Source organism: Emydura macquarii, unplaced genomic scaffold, assembly GCF_026122565.2.
Source record: "Emydura macquarii macquarii isolate MOO-44397 ecotype Brisbane River unplaced genomic scaffold, CSIRO-AGI_Emac_v2 contig_2676, whole genome shotgun sequence".
Taxonomy (NCBI): domain Eukaryota; kingdom Metazoa; phylum Chordata; order Testudines; family Chelidae; genus Emydura; species Emydura macquarii.
Genome location: NW_027132813.1, coordinates 31,707,392 through 31,729,190, shown reverse-complemented (window position 1 = coordinate 31,729,190; position 21,799 = coordinate 31,707,392). Strand labels below are relative to the sequence as shown.

General features: G+C 37.8%; 1 protein-coding gene across 2 annotated transcripts in view; it reads left to right on the top strand.

Annotated features, from left to right (window-relative positions):
* Window positions 1-21,799, top strand: part of PSME4 (proteasome activator subunit 4) — a 158,882-nt gene that overhangs the window by 134,702 nt on the left and 2,381 nt on the right. For both annotated transcript variants that reach the window (XM_067565144.1, XM_067565143.1), the window contains 9 exons: window positions 2,989-3,093; window positions 4,263-4,354; window positions 4,848-4,979; window positions 6,393-6,601; window positions 6,987-7,072; window positions 9,717-9,845; window positions 11,466-11,621; window positions 19,314-19,476; window positions 20,460-20,593. In XM_067565144.1, the coding sequence (XP_067421245.1) occupies window positions 2,989-3,093; window positions 4,263-4,354; window positions 4,848-4,979; window positions 6,393-6,601; window positions 6,987-7,072; window positions 9,717-9,845; window positions 11,466-11,621; window positions 19,314-19,476; window positions 20,460-20,593 (1,206 nt within the window). The remainder of the gene's footprint in view (window positions 1-2,988; window positions 3,094-4,262; window positions 4,355-4,847; window positions 4,980-6,392; window positions 6,602-6,986; window positions 7,073-9,716; window positions 9,846-11,465; window positions 11,622-19,313; window positions 19,477-20,459; window positions 20,594-21,799) is intronic.

Sequence of the window (21,799 nt, the reverse complement as noted above, 5' to 3'; positions counted from 1 at the left end):
TTTTCCTAACTTCCAGTCCTGTAAACTCAGTCTGAGATCAGAAAGTCAAGTTGTGTTCTTTCCATATTATGCATCATCACTTATAATAAAGATTTTGCAGACCAAATTAGCACCTCATTTATACCTTTGCAACCGCAGAGTTTGCTAATTATATTCACTGACATTTGTGCAAAACCATAGCCTTTATCTTTTCCATACATGTATACATTCATACATAGCTTTAGACATTTCCATTAATGTGCAAGGTAGAATAAAATCTAGGTTGCTGAATTTTAGCTGTTTTGGTTCAGTAAAACTAAAATAAGCACTGACTTATTTGTCATTAAAATAAACAGAAATAACGTTGGATACACAGAGCAGATGTGAATTAGAAGATGCCAGTTTCACTTTTCAGAGTAAACAGCATTTTAAAATGTCAAAGGAAAATAATGTGCTGAATAGAGCTGGGCAAATAATGGATTTTTCAGTTCATCCAGAAAGTGGAAGAGTCAGGGGGGTAATATTCATCTTGGTTCTGAAAATATTTAGAATTAGGAAAAGTCCATTTTGGGCCTGCAAACTTTATGGACAGGAGGGTGTTCCTTTACAACCTTTGGCCCAATGGTTTGAGCACTTTCCCAGGGATGTGGGAGACCCACTCTGGAGCAGTGATGAACTCAGATTCCACAAATGTCCCAGATGAGCATCCTAACCACCAGGCTACAGGTATGTTGCTCTTATTCTCTCCTGTTGAAGCTGTTCCACTTTGTTAGATGTGGATTCAGATCTCTGTGCCTGATTCAGAGGAGGGAATTGAATCCACATCTACCTCCTCAGTGAGTGCCTTAATCACCAGGCTATAGAGTTGCTCTCTCTCTTCCCAGTGAATATTTGTGTTTCTACAAAATAGAACAGCTTCAACAGGAGAGATTAAGAGCAACAGTCCCTTAGCCTGGTGGTTAGGATGCTCAGGTGAGCTGCGGGTATGGGGGGGGGGCAGCAGATCTTTGTTCCAGTTCCTGCTCCAAAATTAGGGGTTCAGACCTGGGTCTCCCACATCCCAGCCAAGTGCCCTAACCTGGGCTGGCCTTACCTAAAATAGCACCCTGGGCAAGGCTGGAGGTTGAGTAGTGTTTGGGGGTGGAGCAGGAGCACTGAAACCTCGGTAGAAGTGAGAGGGCCACAAGACCCCGCCTCTTTTCCTCCTCTCCCCCCGAGGTCACACTCCCTCTGTGGCCCCACTGTCTGCTCCTCTTCCCTCCTGAGGCCTTGCTTTCTGGCCAGGTTGGAAGCCAGATGGAGTCAGGCCTAGTAAGAGCCTCCCAGGAACCCTGGCCCCTGGGAGAACCCTGGGACCTCCACATGCCCTGGACAGAGGGCTGGGGTACCCAAGAACAGCCCTTGGCCTGTGTCCCTGTCCCCTGGGGTGCAGCATGCAAGGCAGGTAGAGGGTCCATTGCTTCCCACAGTGGCCTGGGCTGTGTAGGCGGCAGCCCAACTCCAGCTTCCGGCCAGGCCAAGGTGCGGGACCTCGGGGGTGGGAAGAGGAGGAGCAGGGGTGGGGCTACTGAGAGGGGCTGGCACCAGGAAGAAGCTGGCGCCATGGGAAGGGGCTGCGCTTTGTGGCAGGGTCACTTTGCAGTACGTAATAGTAAAACACTGTTGTTTAATTATCAACCCACTGGGATGTTTTTATTATGTTATTAACCAATTGTAATTGATAAAATAATAATACAGCCATTTTGCTGTGAGAATAATTATATATACATAACTAAATATTTGGCAGTCATTCTGTTAAATGTAAATATACAGTACTATAGTAAATGAAACAATAAATTCACACTACTGTGGATCTTTTGGGTAACGTTAATCGCTAATTTGGCTCCTGAACCACTGAAGTCTGAGTATCACTGGTTTAGACAACTTTTGAATACCACATCCAATAAATTTTAAAATTTCAGGGAATATTCTAGGCAGTGTAGTTGTAGCTGTGTTGGTCCCAGGATATCAGAGAGACAAGGTGGGTGAAGTAACATCTTTTACTGGACCAACTTCTGTTGGTGAGAGAGACAAGCTTTTGAGGTCTGGGCCTGAAGAAGAGCTGTGTGTGGCTCGAAAGCTTGTTTCTCTCACCAAGAGAAGTTGTTCCAATAAAAAATAGTACCTCACTCAGGGAATATTCTAGGCATCAGTTGGCAGAACTGTATTGATTTTGGTGAAAACTGGAAAACCCAGAAGGCAGAAATGGGGGGGAGGACACAGAGTCCCCAGCATCTGGTTAATAGACACAGCAGCTTCAACCACCTGTGTAATTGTCTATAGATAAAGAACTGCTTGATGGTAGCCAATAACACCTTTTAGTGTAACAAATCCCTCATCTCCGTTCTGCCCATTCTCCCAATACAGCTTTAAAATGTAGACATCCTGTTAGAGAAAAGATGTAAGGGAGAGAAAAGAATAAGAATGGTTGGGGGAATGGAGTGAATGGGGATGACACAGAGCCTTTGGCATACAAGGGAGAGGTAATTGGGGACCACATAGAACCCTTGGCACAGGAATACATGAGGTGGGAATGAGGGGCACACAGAGCCCCCGCCAGGGGGGAAAGGGTGGAAGATTGCAGAAATAGAAGGGGATGGGAGGGTGGCACACAGAAAACGTGGGGAGAGAATAGAGGAATGCAAAGAGCCCCTGATGTGTATAAGGCACTCAGCCTACAGAAGCAACAAAGAGTGCAACCCTGTAGCATTCATGTACTTAAACTGAAAAAACCAAGAGGCTTTATACATGTGAACTTAACTGAGCAGTACTTTAGAGCGCCCTGTAAATAAAGCAGAAAGTGATGCTGGCAGTTTGAATTGTTGCCTTTCCTGATAAATTATTCAGGATTCTAATGTTGAGCTACTGTAAGAAGCAAATTTCTTTTTGAGGGGTTGGGAGTTAGAGAAGTTACTCAGGAGCCATAAATGGCAAAATCCATAATCTCACCTGTGTCTTTCTGTTGAGCAGGTAGAGAAACTTTGGAAGCTTCTGTGTCCACTACTTCGAACAGCTTTATCCAATATTACAGTGGAAACATATAATGATTGGGGAACATGTATAGCAACTTCTTGTGTAAGTTCTCCATATTTCTTAGTTTTGTTTATTATTCATGTTAAAATAATTAAATGTGCACATTTTTGGTAATTTGTGAACAAGAATTTTATGAAGAAAAATATTTAGATTTATTGCACTAGGATTAAATTCAGAGTAGTAAATTCAACCTAAAAATTGCTAATTATTATATACTAATCCTTGAAGTCCTGCAGAAAACAGTAAAATACATTTTCTCATTCACCATTGTGGATTTGTTTTTTCTTCTGGAAGTATAATTCTCACTTTCATCTGCTTTCTAGTTCTGTGATAGCTATGTAAGAGCTAGCTGTTGATTATATTAATCTCTGCACTTATTATAAAACCTTTTACCGCTAACGCTGAATTTTTCCTTGTTGTCCTTTTGGAGCTCAGGCCACAGAACTGTCCTCTTTTTATAAACTAAAAGTCCACAGCTTAATCGTGGGCTTATTGAAAAGGATCTGGAAAAGCTATAGATACAGATTAATATATCTAAGGTGGCCTATTGACCCCTAAGGGCTTGTCTACACTTGAAATACTACAGCAGCACCGCTTCAGTGTAGATACTACTTATGGTGACGGGAGGGGTTCTACCATCAGTGTAGGTAATCCAGCTCCCTGAGAGGCGGTAGGTAGGTCGACAGAATTCTTCCATTGATCTAGCACTGTCTACATTGGTGGGGTAGGTAGGCTTAACAACACTGCTCAGAGGTACAAAATTTTCACATCACTGAGCGACGTAGTTAAGCCAACTTAATTTTCTAGTGTAGACCAGGCCTTATATCCAGTAAGATTTTTTACACTAAATGTTAATAGTTTTTCATAGCTTTAGTCTTTCATAGTTTTTCACATCCTTTAAAATGCCATAGAAATTAAAATAATGCTATTTTTAAATCACTCTACTTTACGAAGCAATTTGTAATAAATATTTGTATTGCTATACATGATTAGACTGCCATATTTCTTAATGATCTTAATTTTATTTTCCTTGGACTGTACCCTAAATGTGAGAAAAGCAAAACCTGTCTTCACTTGTGTAATAATACATATATAGGTACCTAAAGAACATTTAATGCAAATATTTAATTTTCTTTCTTTTCACATAGCTTAAGGTAAATTCACCGAATTCCTTTGTATTCCAGTTACTGATTTATAACTTTCTTTATCAGGAGAGCAGAGATCCTCGGAAACTGCACTGGTTATTTGAGCTGTTGTTGGAGTCTCCTTTGAGTGGTGAAGGAGGATCATTTGTAGATGCATGGTAAGATGTTACCTTCATACTTCTTAGAGTTGATGGGTAAAGCATGAAGAAATGTAAGAAATGTTGATTAAGTTCACCCAGAGCATATTGTGACTGGCCACTGCAAGGTGGAAGGGCACAAGACTCTAATCCTGTACTTGCACATCCCACACAAAAATCTGCTTCAGTTGTAGTTCCTTGTGCGTGCCCTTCCCCCTCTTCCCGTTAGTTCCCCATGGGTACAGTTTGGCCCCGAGAGGGAAGAACATTGCTTAAAACACATCACTATGATTAATTGGATTCAGTTAGGATGACATAACTGTTGTGGAGATACGATATTGACATAACAGCAGTACTGTAATAGTTATTCTCATTTTGTGATTGAAAAGCTTTTACATTCATGTATCTGTAGTTCATGAATATATGTAAATCTTTAAAAACAATACTTGGAAAAAATAAGTTGCAGTTGTCAATACAGTAAAGCTAACTAAAATCTACATGTTCCAATTTCTAGCCGACTCTACGTATTGCAAGGTGGCCTTGCACAGCAAGAATGGAGAGTACCAGAGCTGTTGCACAGGTTACTAAAGTACTTGGAACCTAAACTCACCCAGGTTTACAAAAATGTCAGAGAAAGAATAGGAAGGTCAGTGTTCTCTTCTGAAGAACTTTTTTTGTTCTGTTCATATGCATTGAATACTCAAGTATTATTTAATTTCCTTGGATGATGACTGTCTTCTTAGGTATGTGAACATATGTGGGTACTACCAGAATAAAAATAAATAATATCTTCCAAAAAAATCATGTACTCATAAATTACTATTTAACAGGAGCTTTTTGTGGACATAGGGTGAAGTCTTGATTCTCATACTGTTATATCATGTGGCCTCTCATTTTCACACTGGGAGAGCTCTAAAGCTCTAGAAACAAATGCACTGTAACCAACCCTTGCCTCATCATAAACATAACAGGTAAAATTTTCAAAAGCTCCTAAGTACCATTGGAAGTCTCTTAAATTTTACCCAGTTGCACTATAACTAATGAATAATGGGTCTTAGATGGGATTTTAAGAGGTCATCTAGTCCAGCTCCACATGGTGAGGCAGGACCAAATACACCTAAACTATACATGACAGGTGTTTGACTAAATGTCCTTAGAAACCTTCAATGATAGGGATTCTACAGCCTCCCTTGGAAGCTTATTCCACTGCTTAATTATCCTTATAGTTAGGAAGTTCTTCCTAAAATCTACTTAAATTTCCCTTGCTGCAGATTATGGTGATTATTTCTTGCCCTACCTTCAATAGACATGGAGAACAACTGATCACCATCCTGTTTTGAATAGCCCTTAACATATTTGAAGATTGAGGGGGAACCTGATAACAATCCTTGTTTCCCAATACTAAACATGCCCAGTTTTTTTTAACCATTTATCATTGTATGATTCATTTTGTGTGCTTACATAGTTTCAGGAAAGAATTGCAAGTAAACAGCTTAGTTTTTCATGTACAGTATGCAAAAGTGTTTGTTGGAATGAATAAAAATAATTCTAATACAGGATATCAAGTTATCTATATGTCAAATAAGATTCTGAATGCCATAGATAGACATTGTCAAAGCTTACAAACAAGAATTCATTAAAAGTAGAAGCCATAGCCATTTTTCCCCCTTGATTCCTTCAATTTATTTCTCTTTAAGTGAAAACAATTCTTAAGACTTCAATTCATAATTTTCCTCATGTTCTCACTGAGGTTTAGATGTGTGTGTGTATATATAGTGAAGCAGCTCAGTGTACTGAGGTTATTTATCTTCCTGCATAGTACTCCTACGGTGTAATGCCTTAAGTTGAGGCAAAGATCTGGGGTCGCAGTGATGTGGTCTATTCAGATAGCATTTGGTTTTAATGATTTTATGTGGTCTAGAAGAGGAAATTTTTTTCCAGATGAAGTATTAAATTTCAACTAGTATAATGCAGCAAATAGCCACTGAACACATTTAACTGATTTCCTTAAATTGTATACCCATGTTCATGTATAAACTCTTACATTATTTATTTTTAGTGTTTTGACCTACATATTCATGATAGATGTTTCCTTGCCAAATACTGCTCCAACAAAGTCTCCTCATGTCCACGAGTTCACTACACGAATACTTGAAAAACTCAAACCTCTTATGGAAGTGGATGAAGAAATTCAGAACCATGTTATGGAAGAGAACGGAGTTGGTGAACAAGATGAACGAACTCAGGGCATTAAACTCTTGAAAACCAGTGAGTTGCAGAATTTAGTTTGTGAAAACAGACAATATGTTTCGCTGCATAGAATTATGATTGAGTACTGCAAGTGGCATACTTACACTGTTTAATTTTGCCTTTGTTACATTTGCTTTATATTAAAGAGGTGTCTGTATCTCTTATAGGTTGGACTGTGTTCATGTATAACTTAGTCCAAATAACATGACTATATCTTGAATAACAATTATTCTAATGAGAACTCATGGGCTCTAACATAAGAACACAGGGCCAAACTTACTGTTGATACGATTCCACTGACATCAGTGGAAATCTGGTGCCAGTAGTGAATTTGGCCCATACATTTGTCATTTTGCTTGTTGACCTTTTTATTCAGTAAGTATTTCTGTCTTTTTATAAACAGTTCTGAAGTGGTTGATGGCGAGTGCAGGTCGGTCCTTCTCCACAGCTGTCACAGAGCAACTCCAACTCTTGCCTTTGTTTTTCAAGGTACCCATTTTAATTACTGAGCTTTTAGTCACATTTAGTTTTTAAAAAAGTTATAAAAATAAATGAATAAAAAGCAATGTTGCACTTGATTTTAAAAAATGTTTTTTAAAATAGAAAACTATGCATATATGGCCAAATTCTACCTCAACATCCTCCTTTGCTTATGTGTGAAACTGATAGTGTGCTTATGGAAGCTGGAACCATTGGTCTAGCCTTTTTCTGATACACCCTCCAATTCTTGCACATAGAAATGTATGATTGATCATATGGAGAAATCCTGAGCTGTTTCAAAATGCTGAGAGGCTGCAGAGAGATGCAGCTATTTTTCAGGTGTATGCTGTTACAATGGATAGGCAGAACTTGACCAGAGATTCTGAATGTGGAGACATAATGGGAACACTTGGAAAGGAAGTAATGTAGTGTCCAGTAGATCACTGTTCAGTTTCATATTTCAGAAACTCTTTAACCAGTCCTGTGTAGCTTCAATATTCTAAAAGACTACAGGGTATAGTCACTTAGACTGTTTTCTTCTGCCCTTACTCCAAACAAATGTGAACAATTGTGAGAATCTTATCTTTCCAAAGATGGAGTTATTTTGTAGGTCTTGGTGGGCTAGTCCTTGTACTACCTCATAACGGGAGACAGCTCATCTCACCACCACTGCATAGACAGGGACAGCTTGCTCTTCACAGCAGTTGGCCTTTTGGCCTAAAATGTGAAGTTGATGTAAGGAACCTATTTTTCTTAGCAGGCTTTCTCTAGATTATACTGTCCAGCCTGTTTGTAGTGCTCTGTAGTGAGCATCTCTTAACCGATATACATCCTGAATCACAAGAATACAGATTTGCAAACTGTTTGCATTCTCAGTTAAGTGTGGCTTGATTTATTAATTTTCCCTTTTTCCTTCTTTCTTCTGCACATCCCCAAATTAAACAGAATTTTCTTTCCTCACTGTGGAGACATAAGTCACAGTGAATAAAGACAACAAGTACCTTTAACTCAGACTATCACGATTTTAGCGGGTTTTTTTTGTTTTTGTTTTGTCTCCAGCAGTGGAAACAGCCCCTATAGTGACAAATCATGTAATAATAATTTACTTTTTCACCATCTTCAAATGTTAAATTAAGATCAAATTCATGGACAGCTGTTTCTTCACGGAAAGCAACACAGGATTTTTCACAACTGCTAAGGACATGAAAAACAACAGCAAATTTTGTTTAATTTAGAGTTCACAAGGGACCCATCATTAATTCCAGCATACTGAACGTAAATTATACTAAAGAGTCTTTTTAAAAATCCTGTCAAATTTATATTATGATCAAAGGCTACTATGGTTCTGTGGCAATGGAAAAATTAGAATCTTTGCTTAGGCAAACTTTGTCACTTTAATCCTTGGTTCTAAATTTTGTCAATTTACACCTTTTTTTAAAACCACGTACTTCTGCTAATATTTCATGTGGTCAGCTGGGAGTTCAGGATCCCTTGTGTTCTATATCAGCCCATCATACGAATTTAGCAAGGCAGAATAGCATCCATTTCAGTTTAAAGTACAGGGTTACCTTTGAGGGAAAAGTCATTCTTACTTTAATAAAATGTCAGATCAACTAGTTATCTAAAAATAACATATGTTCTCAAAACAGGCAAAAGGTTATCTGTACAAAAATATATCGCTAGTATTTCTAGTTTAACTTTTCTTCTAACCCAGTGCTAGACATGGAATTCTGTATCAGAACTCTTCACTGAAAGATATCCCCCACATGTAAGAACAACAATTTTAAATGTCATCTTTTCTCTATCAAATGAATTATTAGTGCATCTTTTGTTTAGACAATGGCACTGCAACCAGCAGTTGTCAAATTCATCCATTATTTTCATTCCAAACCTTGTACAAAGCAAAAATGGAGAGCCTCTGAGGGAAACAGCCTGATTTCTGAGGAGTTTGAGGTCTCAGAGGTGGGAGTTGAACCTCTCAGCAGACAGCCCGAAAGGAGTAGCCACACACTGTGGGTGACCCAGACTGAGAGAATTCTGTAGTCTCAGGTCCATTTTTCCTCTTCTTTCTTCTATCAACCTGCAAAGGACTTCTCCATTTGCTGGAGATAGCAACAGCTGACTTCTGTGGGCTAACAAACCATTTATATACAGGGGGTAACCTCAACAAAAAGCTCTTGTGTGCTTATCTGCTGGCAGGGCAGACCTATACCCAAGTGTCTGGACTGGCTTAAAGAATTTGAAAGAGAAAGTTATTGGATAGGGAAAATTCTCTATTTAAACAGCGATCTACTTTATATTCATCCTTGGAATGTTAAAAAAAAGTTTGTTTGTTTTTTAGACTTTTGCTTAACACCTTAAAGGCACTCCCTTACTTTACTTAACAAATTTAGACCAACTGAGCATTTATAGATAGATAAGTATTATATGTTAAAATACAGAAATTTTTTAACTTCCCCAGAGACACATGGTCCTCTGAAGTAAGTAGGACCCCTATTGATGACTGACCCAGTTTTAATCTTTACTACTGAATTACTAAAACAAATATTCTCCCTCATCCCCCAGATAATATGTTAATCTTATGCAAGGAAGTCTGTCTGTCTTTTCTTCACAACACATTTTTAACTCTTCCTCTTTTGTTCTTATTTTATAGATTGCACCAGTAGAAAATGACAATAGCTATGATGAACTCAAAAGAGATGCTAAGATGTGTTTATCACTAATGTCTCAGGGGTTGCTATATCCTCAGCAAGTGCCTTTGGTACTTCAGGTGCTAAAACAAGTGAGTCTGTTCCGAATTATTTAAATGTGCACACATCACTATGAAACAAGTTCAGTTTGTTATTCATACAAGTTATCTCGAATTAACAAGTATGAAACAAAGTATTTCTTATTTCCTGTCAGTGCTACATGTCAAAGGTCTGCAGTTTTTTAAATGATTTGCTGCTTATATTGTCTATATAGTGAGTCTATATAGTGACATTGTTGGCAGTGTAACTACTTTACTCATTCATTTTTATATTGAAGTGGCGTACATATCACCAAAATCATGATGAATGTTTAAGTAGTTAGTTAAACTCTTGGTTGCAGTACAGTAATTTGCTGTGAACCAGGCAAAAAGGCAGCACTGATGAGACTGCTTCCTGCTTCTGCTTTGCAATAAATTCCATGTTAGTGTTGGGTCATCAGGAACAATAATCTGAAACAGAATTAACTTTGTAAATGACTTGGTATCAGCTGCCAATTTATTTATGTTTGTATTTTTGCCAAGCAGAAATATAGGCTAATCTCCAGGCATTGAACTCTTTGTAAATAAAGGATTGCCTTCCTTCTAGTTTGTGCACTAAAAATAATATCCAGGGTTTGAAAGTATAATTGTCTGAAGCTGAAAAATGATTAAACTTACATGTAGGTTCTTATGAGTACAAATCCTGTAAGGGAAAATACATGAATGCTTCACATTTTGTTTCTAACAGAATACTATCACAAAAATGCTCTGTTCCCAGTTTTATTTTTCACTTGTCAAATATTTGACCTAGATGGGATGTAAAGTTTATTTTAAAAAATAAAAATAAATAATGGTTTAATAACTAAAGTATCACTCTGAAAGGGACATAGTCAACAGGAAATATGTTCTGTCTCAAAAACAAGTTGAAATGTAGTTTCAGACTGCAACATGTGCCTTTTGGTTCCCCTCCTATTTTTTGTGGTTTTACAATGGTATGTTTCTGCAAAAATGCATGTCTGTCCCACTTACAACTTTGTGAAAGACCCACACAAATAAAAAGACTATAGAGAGAAATGGAAAAACCGATTGTATACGAAGTGCCATCAAATGTACAAAGTAAAAAAAAATTGAGCAAATAGATTTTTTCCTTTAATTTTTCAACTCTCATCTACTCTAGCAAAATTACCCATTGCCGAAAATGGGTGTCAGCAGTGGGTGCAGGCATAGTGGTGATACTAGTTCAACTTTCACCCATTGCTTACATCTTTCATCAGTAATGAGCATTTTTTTCATAGTTTAGACATCCAACATCCACTATACAGAAGATTTCAGTGCAAAGTTAAGTATAGCTCAACTTTGGCCACTCAGAACAGACTGGTATCTGAGGTCATGAACAAATCAAAAGGTTGATCTCCTTAGTTTCTTATTTATATATCCAGTATTACAAATCTTAAGTATTTAGATGCTTTGGAAATTTAGCCTAAAAGAACATAGACAAAACAAAGCCAACTATAAGGGGGGAAAACAACTTTTATGAGTAACTTGCTGTAGAACACAAAAGGTTTAAGTAATATTATATGACAATATTGAGAGTAAATTAAATAAATAAAGACAAATAACTTGTCTACATGCCTTTGTTTTTAATTCTAACTGCTTAATCTTTGTTACTTACAGACAGCAAGAAGCAGTTCTTGGCATGCTAGGTACACAATACTAACCTACCTCCAGACTATGGTATTTTATAATCTCTTTATCTTCCTCAACAATGAAGAAGCAGTCAATGACATAAGATGGTTGGTTATAAAACTTTTGGCAGATGAACAGCTTGAGGTAAACATGAAATAATATCTATTCCCATGTATTTTGAATTTCAGTGAAAAACATTGAATGTGAATAAAAGAAGCAGAACTGAATATTTTTATATTTATCTCCATATATCTAGTTTCTTGCCTCTTACTGTGTAACCTTGTATAAAGAATAGAAAGTTTTCCATACTTAGCACTAATACAAAATGCATTTGTGTTTAATTTCCTGAATATCTATTAAAATGTTAAATTGTATAGAATTGTGTTCTTTATAAAATTAAACTTTCAACAGGGAAACAAAATTATTCTAGAAGGCATTTTATTAGCAAAATAAAATGGCACAAGCCTCACAATGTTTTCTGTCCTGTTTACAGTTGGAACAGAGGTAGTGTCATTACAGTACTACTGAAATCATGGGTGTTAGTAGAAAACCCAACCTTCAGATTTAAAATGCATTTCTACTCTAAAATCTGATTATGTAAAAATAGTACTTTCTTACTCAACAGACATTATATAGGTGTATTCATTCATATCAGCTGATTATAGTGACAAATGTAAGTTTCTACTACATTTTACTTGTATTGGCAATACTGGCTCTGCAGTATTATGAGCAAATGAACTGGACTGTCTCTAGGCTCATACATCAGAAGTAAGTTCCTATTGCAGAACTAAATTCTGCCCTCAGTTCTGAAGGTCTAGTTGCACAGATACAATTTGAAGACAATGGGGTTGAGTGCAGAATTTGTCTTGCAGAACCTTTATTACTAGTTTGATGCATGAGCCATTAACAGAAAAACAAGTCTGACTCAGATAGTAGATTGAGTCTGCAGGACTGATTTATTAGAAAAAACATATTTTTACTTTTTAGATGGAAAAAATTTGCTATAGAAGCCATTGAAATATATAAACATAATTTCACAATGGCCTTTTATAAAGTTTCTTTTCAGAGTGGAAATGCACTTTAAGTATCTTCCATTTATCATCATTGTTGCAGTAATTTTTAGTCTTGTGTCTTTGAGAGATTCATTGTTACTGGGATTTTCAAGAAGTATAAGAGGACGGAGTGAAATCTGGTCACTGGACTGAATTTTCAGACTCAAAATTAATCTTTTCAAGTTCCTAACAAGCTTGAATGCATACAGCTTAAAAGCCAGATGTTGGCTTGAGAAAACATAGTATCTCATTGGAGAACAAAGAAGCCATAAGCATTCTGACCATCAAAGCAGTATTCTGTGTAATAGAAATATTGAGAAACTTGGCTTCTAAGCAGCTACTAATGGTCAAGATGCGCAAGTCAAATCCAAATGGTGATTTTAATGCATGTGTGCTCTTGAGAGCACTATTGGACAGGGATATGTGAGGTGTGTTACAAAGAGCATTAATGAGGACCACAAATGTTTATCAGCAAGATTTCTACTTTGTGAAATTCTTCCTTTCAGTAAAACCTTTAAAATTAACATTATACCAATAATGTATTGGATACATTAAAAAAGCTTGTATGAAATCATATGGGTTTAAATGTGTATAATGAGTAATATGTAATGTACCATGCAGAATCATAGTGAGAAATGTTAATGTTTCAACCAGAACTGAGCACTTTTATCTCTGGTCTGATAGTCTCCAAATACCACTTAGTTCTGTGTATTGTTTGCAAAAGCCAGTTTATCCATAATGCCTAATTTAAAGTTAATTTTCAAGTAATGTGTTTCTCTTCCTGGAAGGGCAAAAGGACCCTCTTGTGTCATGCTTGTCAGTAAAATCTATTTAAAACTGGGATGAAAAGTCCCACTATTGTGAAAATCTAAGTTCTATCTTCGAGTGATTGCTCATATGCATTCCAATGTAGGTGTGTGCGCGCCCCGTGCACAGATTCCCGGAACTTTTTCCCTAGCAAGCTCCGCATGGCCAGCTCAGGCGCCCCCTGGAGTGCCGCGCTCATATCGCGGTATAAAGGGCGCTGCTGGCACCGCGGGTCCCCAGTTCCTTCTTCCCGCCTGTGACGGTTGCTGGAACTATCGCCTCTTGCTGCGTGCAAGTAGCTCATTCCCTAGTTGTTTGACTGTTTTTCAAAGTTGTTGTTTATAGTGTTTATAGAGTTAGTTAGTTTATAGTTTAGTGTTAAGTCTGAACCCCGGACGGGGTTCCTCCTTCGGGAGTCATGCCGGGCTCCACTGGCTTTAAGAACTGTGTCTTGTGCACCAAAGCCTTTCCGATCAGTGACCCGCATGACCGTTGTCTCCGGTGCCTTGGGGAAGAACACCGTCGAGACAAGTGCAGAATCTGCAAGTCCTTTAAGCCTCGCACCCAAAAGGAGAGGGATGCGAGGCTAAAGGCAATACTTATGGAGTCGGCGCTCCGTCCAGCCTCTGAACCGTCCCGGTCTCCGTCGGCACCGAGTGTGTCGTCGGTGCGGAGCGCCCCCCCACCGGCACCGCTTTCGGCACCGCAGAAGGCCTCCAAGGGTCCCAAGAAGTCGGCACGGCCCTCGGCCGCACCGGAGATCTCCCCCCGGCCCTCGCAGGGCGGCGGGAGCACGGAGACGCCCCAGTCACGGGCCGTAGAGGTTACTCCGGCACCGGGGTCTCCGCGCGGGTTGCCTCCCCCGACTCCTGGGGGTGGGGGAGTGCACCCGCAAGGGCCGTCGACGCCGGAGGCATTTACCGCGGCACGGGCCCTTATGGCCATGCCTATGCCTCCGTCCCCCCCTCGGCCGAGGGACAAGGGACCCGCGTCTCGAGGCAAACCCGCGCTGGGTGGTCTCGGTGGTTGGAAAAAGGTTCCGGGAATCTGTGCACGGGGCGCGCACACACCTACATTGGAATGGATATGAGCAACACATCTCGAAGAACAACAGTTACTGGTAAGTAACCTTGTTATGTGAAATGCAAATTACAACTTAATTTCTAAAACATAAATATAGAATTAATGTCTCAAATTGTGCAAGATTGCACCTTCTATTTAAAGAACATCACTTTAACCTCTGCTCCCGGTGCACTGGCTCCATTGTACAGCAGGTCTCTTTGGTACCTGTCATGTTGCCGCTTATTATATATAGTGTTACATGACAACAAGATCTGGTGAGCCTAGATAACTTGTTATCCTTTCTAATCAAAGCATTCATCACATAATCCAACATTTACATAATTTAAAGAAATTGCTGTTCACTTGTAATAGTTACATAGATTTGCAAATAATTAGATAAAACATATGTCCTTGTACTGCTGAGGTAGAAATCAGCCAAAGCTATTTTGTATAGTAATCTCTTGCAATCATGTTGTTACCATGGAAACTTTACTTTACTGTGGCAGTAATTCTTTCTTTTTCATTATAAGAATTGGCAAGTTCCAGTATGTTTCAGTCATTACCATAGCATTGCTTTCATCGTGCTGTGTTTAATGAGAAGGTGATTTTGGTATAGAACCTAATTTTTAATAGTCTGTATACCTTGTCTCTTTGTTCTGGGCTGAAACTTGACAGACAAGTTCTTAGTTCTGAAGTGGATTTTCAGGAGATTTTTTAAGTAAAAATGCTAAAATGTATGGTTCTCCCCACCAGTTCTTTTGCCTCTCTTTTAATGGACTGCTTAAATTTCTAGTATTTCTTATGGGTTCCACGGGAATCAGTTCCACAGTTCTTGGCCCAGCCATACCTAATATTTTTATCAATGATCTGGAAGAAAATATAATTACTGCTGATAAAGTTTGCATAGGGAAAAGACAAGGATGTGCTGCACACAGCTTTCTGAATTGCTTGGCAAACTAGTGCTATCAGACATGAATTTAATATAGTCAAATGCAAGTTCATACATCTCCAGAAAAAAGAGTGGCAAACTTACAAAATGGAAAATTATATTGTGGAATGTGGTGACTGAAAAGGATTTAGGTATCATGTTTGCAATGTTTCGTAGCTGTGCTGGTCCCAGGATGTGAGTGAGACAAGGTGAGTGAGGAAATGTCTTTTATGTGGCCAACTTCTGTTGGTGGAAGGGAAAAACTTTCAAGCTTCAAAGAGCTGATCTTCAGTCTGGAGAAGGAAACCCAGGTGTCCAAGTTAAATGCAAGATGGGACAGATTATTAAGCATAAGCATGTTGTATGAGACCACTTAAAATGAAGTGGGCAAATAACACCTCTGCAGTTGTAGGGCAATGGAGGGTTAGTAGGTAGCAGGATGTTTCAAGTTGTTGTAATGGGCCATAGAACCAGTGTCAGAAGCTTTCTTTCTGTGAAACTTGAAAGATTGTCCCTTCCACCAACAGAAGTTGGTCCAATAAAAGATATTACCTTATCCACTTTGTCTTTTTTAGGCATCATGGTAGATGACCAAAGGAACATAAACTCTAGTGTAATGCTGGCTCATGATCCTTTGATGTAACAGAGGAATATAGAGTTAAAAGCAGGGAGGTGATATTGCCTACAGCATTGGTGAGATGACTACTGAAATACTATGCCCAGTTCTGGTGTCCACACTTCAAAAAGGATATTAGGAAAAATTGGAAAGGATTCAGGGAAGAGTCAAAAGAATTATGAGATCTGGAAAATATCTTACAATGAGAGGCTAAAGGATCTCAGTCTATAATTCATTGAAGAGAAACTTAAACATGACTTGATTATGGTCTCAAAGTACCTAGAAAATATCTGGATTCTTTAATCTAGCAGACAAAGGTATTTCCAAAAAATCCAATGACTACAAAGTTGAAGCTAATTGGAAAAAAATAAAACTGGAAATTCAGCACAGATTTTGAAATGAGGGTAACTAACCACTGGAACATTTTATCAAGGAATGTGGTAGATTCTATATCCCTTGAAGTCCTTAAATGCAGATGGGATGTTAGTTCTACCACAGGTAATTGGGCTTGATGTGTGAATTAGTGTTTGAAGTTCTACTGCCTGTATTATGTCGGAGGTCAAATTAGGTCATTATCAGATTAATGGTCCATTGTCAAAAACTGCTCAAGACAGTCTGCGGACCTAGGCAAATCTTCAGTATGCTGTCTCCCTCCTATGCCCAGAACAGAGGTTCTCAACTGGGGAGGGGTAGCATGCAGTGAGTCCAGCTGGGCCTCCATCATGACGGAGCAGCAGCCGGGCCAAATTTAAGTTAGTGGCATTGTGACCTGATGTGGGGTTGCAGTGCCAGTCAGGTTGGCCCCAGCTGTCTTAGGCAGAGTGGGCTGCCCTAGGCAGCTGCCTAGTTTGCTTATAGCTAAAGTGGCCCTTATCCCTTCTGATATTAAAATCTATGAAATTGAAACATCCAATCTGGGTAAATGGTCCCTTCAAATGTTAGGGTGTTTTTTTGTTAGTTATTCATGAAGTCAGTGTTAAAACAGCTGATAAATGAACCAACATTTAAAAGTATATAACTTACCATGAGACAATATTGAATCTATCTAATTTATAGTGGCTTTTAATGGGACTTCAGTTTTCTCAGTCCTGATCCACTTTAGGAGATTGTCAAAATGGCAGCCTCATACTTTGCCTCTTTTTTTTTTGTACTTTATATACTACAAACTCTCTTCACTTACTCTACATGTAGTTTAATGTACTGCTTAGAATCTTTGTATTACACTGCAATTTTCCTTTTAAGAAACTTGTGTCTTAGCTTCTTACAGCAAATAGTACATTCATAGTACTCCACTACAACTTTTCCTTGTGGTCTGAATTTTTTTTTTCTAATTTTTGGTGTGTCACTGAAGACTTATATTACTTACTTTTAGATACAAGAAAGCCAATTGCTACAGTTTGACTCCTCTACAACGAAGTGTAGTTAGAAAATCCTGATACATGGGAAAGTATTCCACTGAATATGTTTCTATTCCATAGCTTTTACATAATTGTATAGGCTTGATGGCTTATAAATTCTTAAATATGAGAGATGTTAATGGGCACTGCAATATATATGTATGAAAATGATACCTTATTAATGTATAATTGTAAGGACTTTGTTTCTAGGTGCTCCTTGCAACAAAATATTGCCATTACTAAAGGTAATTTGACAATATTGAAAATGAATTCTAATACAGTGAACAGTGATGTAAATTAGTTACCTAGTGAGCGTGCTCACTTAACAGCCAGGTTTCCACCTATTCTGGGGCTTGCATTAGCACTTCATGTTTCATTTAATAGCTTAGTCCTTAAGAGGCTCATAAATTGCTGATAAACAGTACTGGCAGACTATTTCACTTCATATTTTACACTATTAATAAAGTGGATCACATTTGAATAATATGCTGTGGAAATGTAAAAGGAAGGATGTCTCAAGAGCCTATTGTTAACTTACTATGTTTAATTATTACAGCACTTGCAGCTATACTTTATTGCTTTGTGGAGGTTCAGAACATTATGTTCAAGGATATAATTTATTATAATCTGCTACATTGGATTCAGAGCGTTGGTAGGTGTTTGTACTCTAGATAGACGAACATTCTGTTTAGTATAAGTGTAACAGTATGTACTTACCAGTCAATGAGGCAACTGCTGCCAACATTTTAATAAGTTAATTGGGCTTTCAGATTCTTAAATGTTTAAAAGGTTCTTATGGTCAGCCTATACACCTCCATTTTTAATAGCAATGGCCTGTTATGACAGGATCAAATTTGTGATGACAAGACAGAACCTGTGTTTCTACAATTTATTTATTTATTATGTATTTCACTGATTTTAATGGCTTATTAGGAGTGATGTAGTAACACTGAGTAGGCATAGCTATTTTTGGAAGCAAACAGTAATTTAATTGTCTTCAAATATAATTAATCCCAGTGAAATTATAAAAAAGATTGTAGCATTGTGAATTTGTGGGTAATTAGTTGAAATTGATTTGGCTTGTACTTTTGGTAACTCAGAGCGGTGCGTGTCTCCGATGTATCCATTTTTACAACCAGTTTACTGATGGATTGACCAAGGCAGTAAAATGAATACTGGAAGGTTACAGAACTGAGTCAGTGACTACACCCTACTGACACTATATTATTGCCTAATAACCCAACATTGCTTACAAACATCAGCAAGAATTACAGCATTATGAAGAGAATTGTGGTAATTCAATCTTAATACAAAGTGCACTGGAGATTCAGCTAGGATAATGGATATCATGAATATAAAAAATTTTCAACTTGCACATCTTCAAGATGTTTATCATATGTTGTGGATTCTAAAGGTTTCATATGTAGCGAGAAAGGAATGAAACACTTTGGTATGCTTTTTCCTGTATAAATTGAACTTAGTGTACTGATTTCATTAATGGACAAAGCAGGTATCTCTATAATAGTTGTACTATTTGAATATTTTCTATAACATCACAGTAGTGTTATAAATTGTTCTGGATTATATATTTATCACACATAATTATTTTAAAAAATTCAAAATCAGTTACTGTGTTTTAGCTTTACAACATGTTTCTTGACACTGAAATTCAGTTGTACTATTGTTTGCTGCAGTCATGGATCACTAATTTTGTATACCTGTGTATAAAGGCAGTTTTGAAATTGTAAATGAATATTGTTTATTGCTTTATATGTGACATTTTAATATATTAATCGTATTTAATGACTACTAAGATGAGGTGATAAAAACTTGAAAGACTTTTCTCAAGCACAGTATGGCAATATGTTAAGTGTTAACTGTTAAGTCCAAAAGGGCAGTAATCACAAAAATTCCTTATTGCCAGCCATGCATGTTAGCTGTAGTAATTGATGTAGCTGTTGTTTTTGATCATAGGTGAGAGAAATGGCTGCTACCACACTGAGTGGTCTGCTACAGTGCAACTTCCTGACTATGGATAGCCCTGTGCAGGCTCACTTTGAACAGCTCTGCAAGACAAGACTACCAAAAAAGAGAAAGCGAGACTTGGGCACAGTGGTGGATACCATTCCTTCTGCAGGTAAAGAAACTGCCTCAGAGAAGCAAACTGTGGATTAAAAACCTGGCTCCGTTACTTTCTTTACATTATACTCACACAGCTTATTATATGAACAACCCAGATGGTTAGAACATGTCCTGCAGTTAAGGTGGGCTCTTCAAGGAATATACATAAAGAAACAGATCAGTTGTGTATGCAAATATTTACAATACTTAAATGTTTATAAACCATCATGACAAAACCTTTTTGTTTATTGATCTGACTTTTCCTGTATGTTTGTACTGCTCCTAGCACAATAGGGTCCCAACCCCAGTTACATACTTTGGGCACTGACACTGCATAAATGTTAAACAACAATGTACTACGACAGAGCAGAGTTATATCACTAGGTCAATAGGTTTTTGTGGTTTATTCTTACCCCTGGGGTGTATTGCTTACCAATCTCCATGAATGGATGTGTATTCAGAGACTAATAAAAGAGGAAGTGGTTATTTTATCAGTAAGTGTAGTTCTTTGAGGGTTGTCTTAGCAGTCACACTCCTCACCCACCTTCCCCTCTGAGGCACAGGAGAAAAGAACTGAGTTAGAGCTTGCTCTCTCCAGAACATTCAGTGCCATTAAACTGTATTTACACAAGCCCCAATTGGAACAGTTTACCAGAAACTCACAGAACACTAGTGCAGGCATTTTTTAGTCCACTGAGTGTAGATATGCAGATACAGCCCTTGAACTACTTACCAGTAAGTAACCTTTCCTTTTTTATTCTTTATGAAAGAATCTAATAGATAGAAGTGCAGATTAAGAATTTCCCTAGCCTGGTTGTTAATTGTGCTTTACTGCTCATGACAACTTATGTTATTAATTTGTATTTATTTAAGTACTTTTCATAATTTAAAAATAGCTGGAATTACTGAAAGAGAAGTTTCAAGTCTTGCTCTGTCATGGAAGCATACCTGGAGAGATTTGTATCCTGTCACTTGTATATTACTGTCTTTTCATTGCAGACTTAGTTAAGCGCCATGCTGGTGTGCTAGGACTTAGTGCATGTATTTTGTCAAGCCCTTATGATGTACCCACCTGGATGCCCCAGCTTCTGATGGACCTCAGTGCCCACCTGAATGATCCTCAGCCTATTGAGGTAAAAATAGTCTGATTCTATTTATTTTTTCTGTTTACTCTACCTAATCTAAAACATGTCTATCATCCTTACATTAGCTTCCTGAAGAGAGACTGAAGGAATATGTGTGTCACTGTGTTACGTTTTTTTTCTTCAAAAGCTCATAACTTTGCTGAATCCAAACTTCCTTTAACTAGTACACTCAATTCCCTGCCATATTTCCACTTCTGTCCCAGTCATTTCTACTCTAGAGACAAAAATAAGTTAAGTAGAAAACTGCAAGAGTTTTATTTATAGTGGGGAAATTCCCTAACTCTCCTTGTAGTCAAAAATGACTAACCCATTTTTTAAACAAACTAAACAAAAAAAGCAAACAAAAATTATTTGGTAGAGACCAGGACCTGTAAGATTGCAGCCTGATAGATGAAAGTACTGGAAACTGTTATGAGTAACTCAAGAGGGGCTCTGAATGAAAAAATGTAAGCATCTTTGTCTGAAGCTGTTGCTAGTGCCCCAACTGTATTATTGTTATTAACGAAAGTGTTTAAATTTTGTGGAGGGGAATTCCCTGGAAAAAGCTAGCAATTCTGTGAGGGCTAACTTTTACTGGATTATGAAGATTAAATCTGGAGAGTGCATTTAATTATTTTGCCTTTGAGGTGCACCAAATGAGATCTCTTAAATAATAATAGGGGACAATATCTCTGGAATGTTTGCAAGTTGTGTGTAACTGAACAAAAATTATTGTTCAAGCCTTTTACCATCTTTCTGTCCAGCACTGAAAAACCCAGCAGAGCCTGAGTCCCTACAGCAGCACCAACAAGACTGAAAACTGAGAGGAGGAAAGAAAACTGTTTTGATTAATATTAATAAGAATTTATCCTAGGGCTCTAAAGTTTGCGTGCGCACACACACGCACAAACCCAACTAGCAAAGGTTATTTTGCCATACTTAAGAGTTTTGACAACACTGATTTGGAGAGATTAGAATTCAAAACTAGTTGTAAATTTTAAAATCTCACAGCCCTGGACTGGATGAATTTTTTGGGGTCCATTCCAGACTTTCCAACTGTCTAAACATATACAAATGCTAGTTTAGGAGTATCATCAAAATATAGAACTGCCTGTTGCATCTGAATATTTGTTATTCCATTTAGAGAATCTTCCTACAGATGTGAAACACTTTTAAAAACACATCAAATTAATACAAATCCATTTTTTTTGCTTG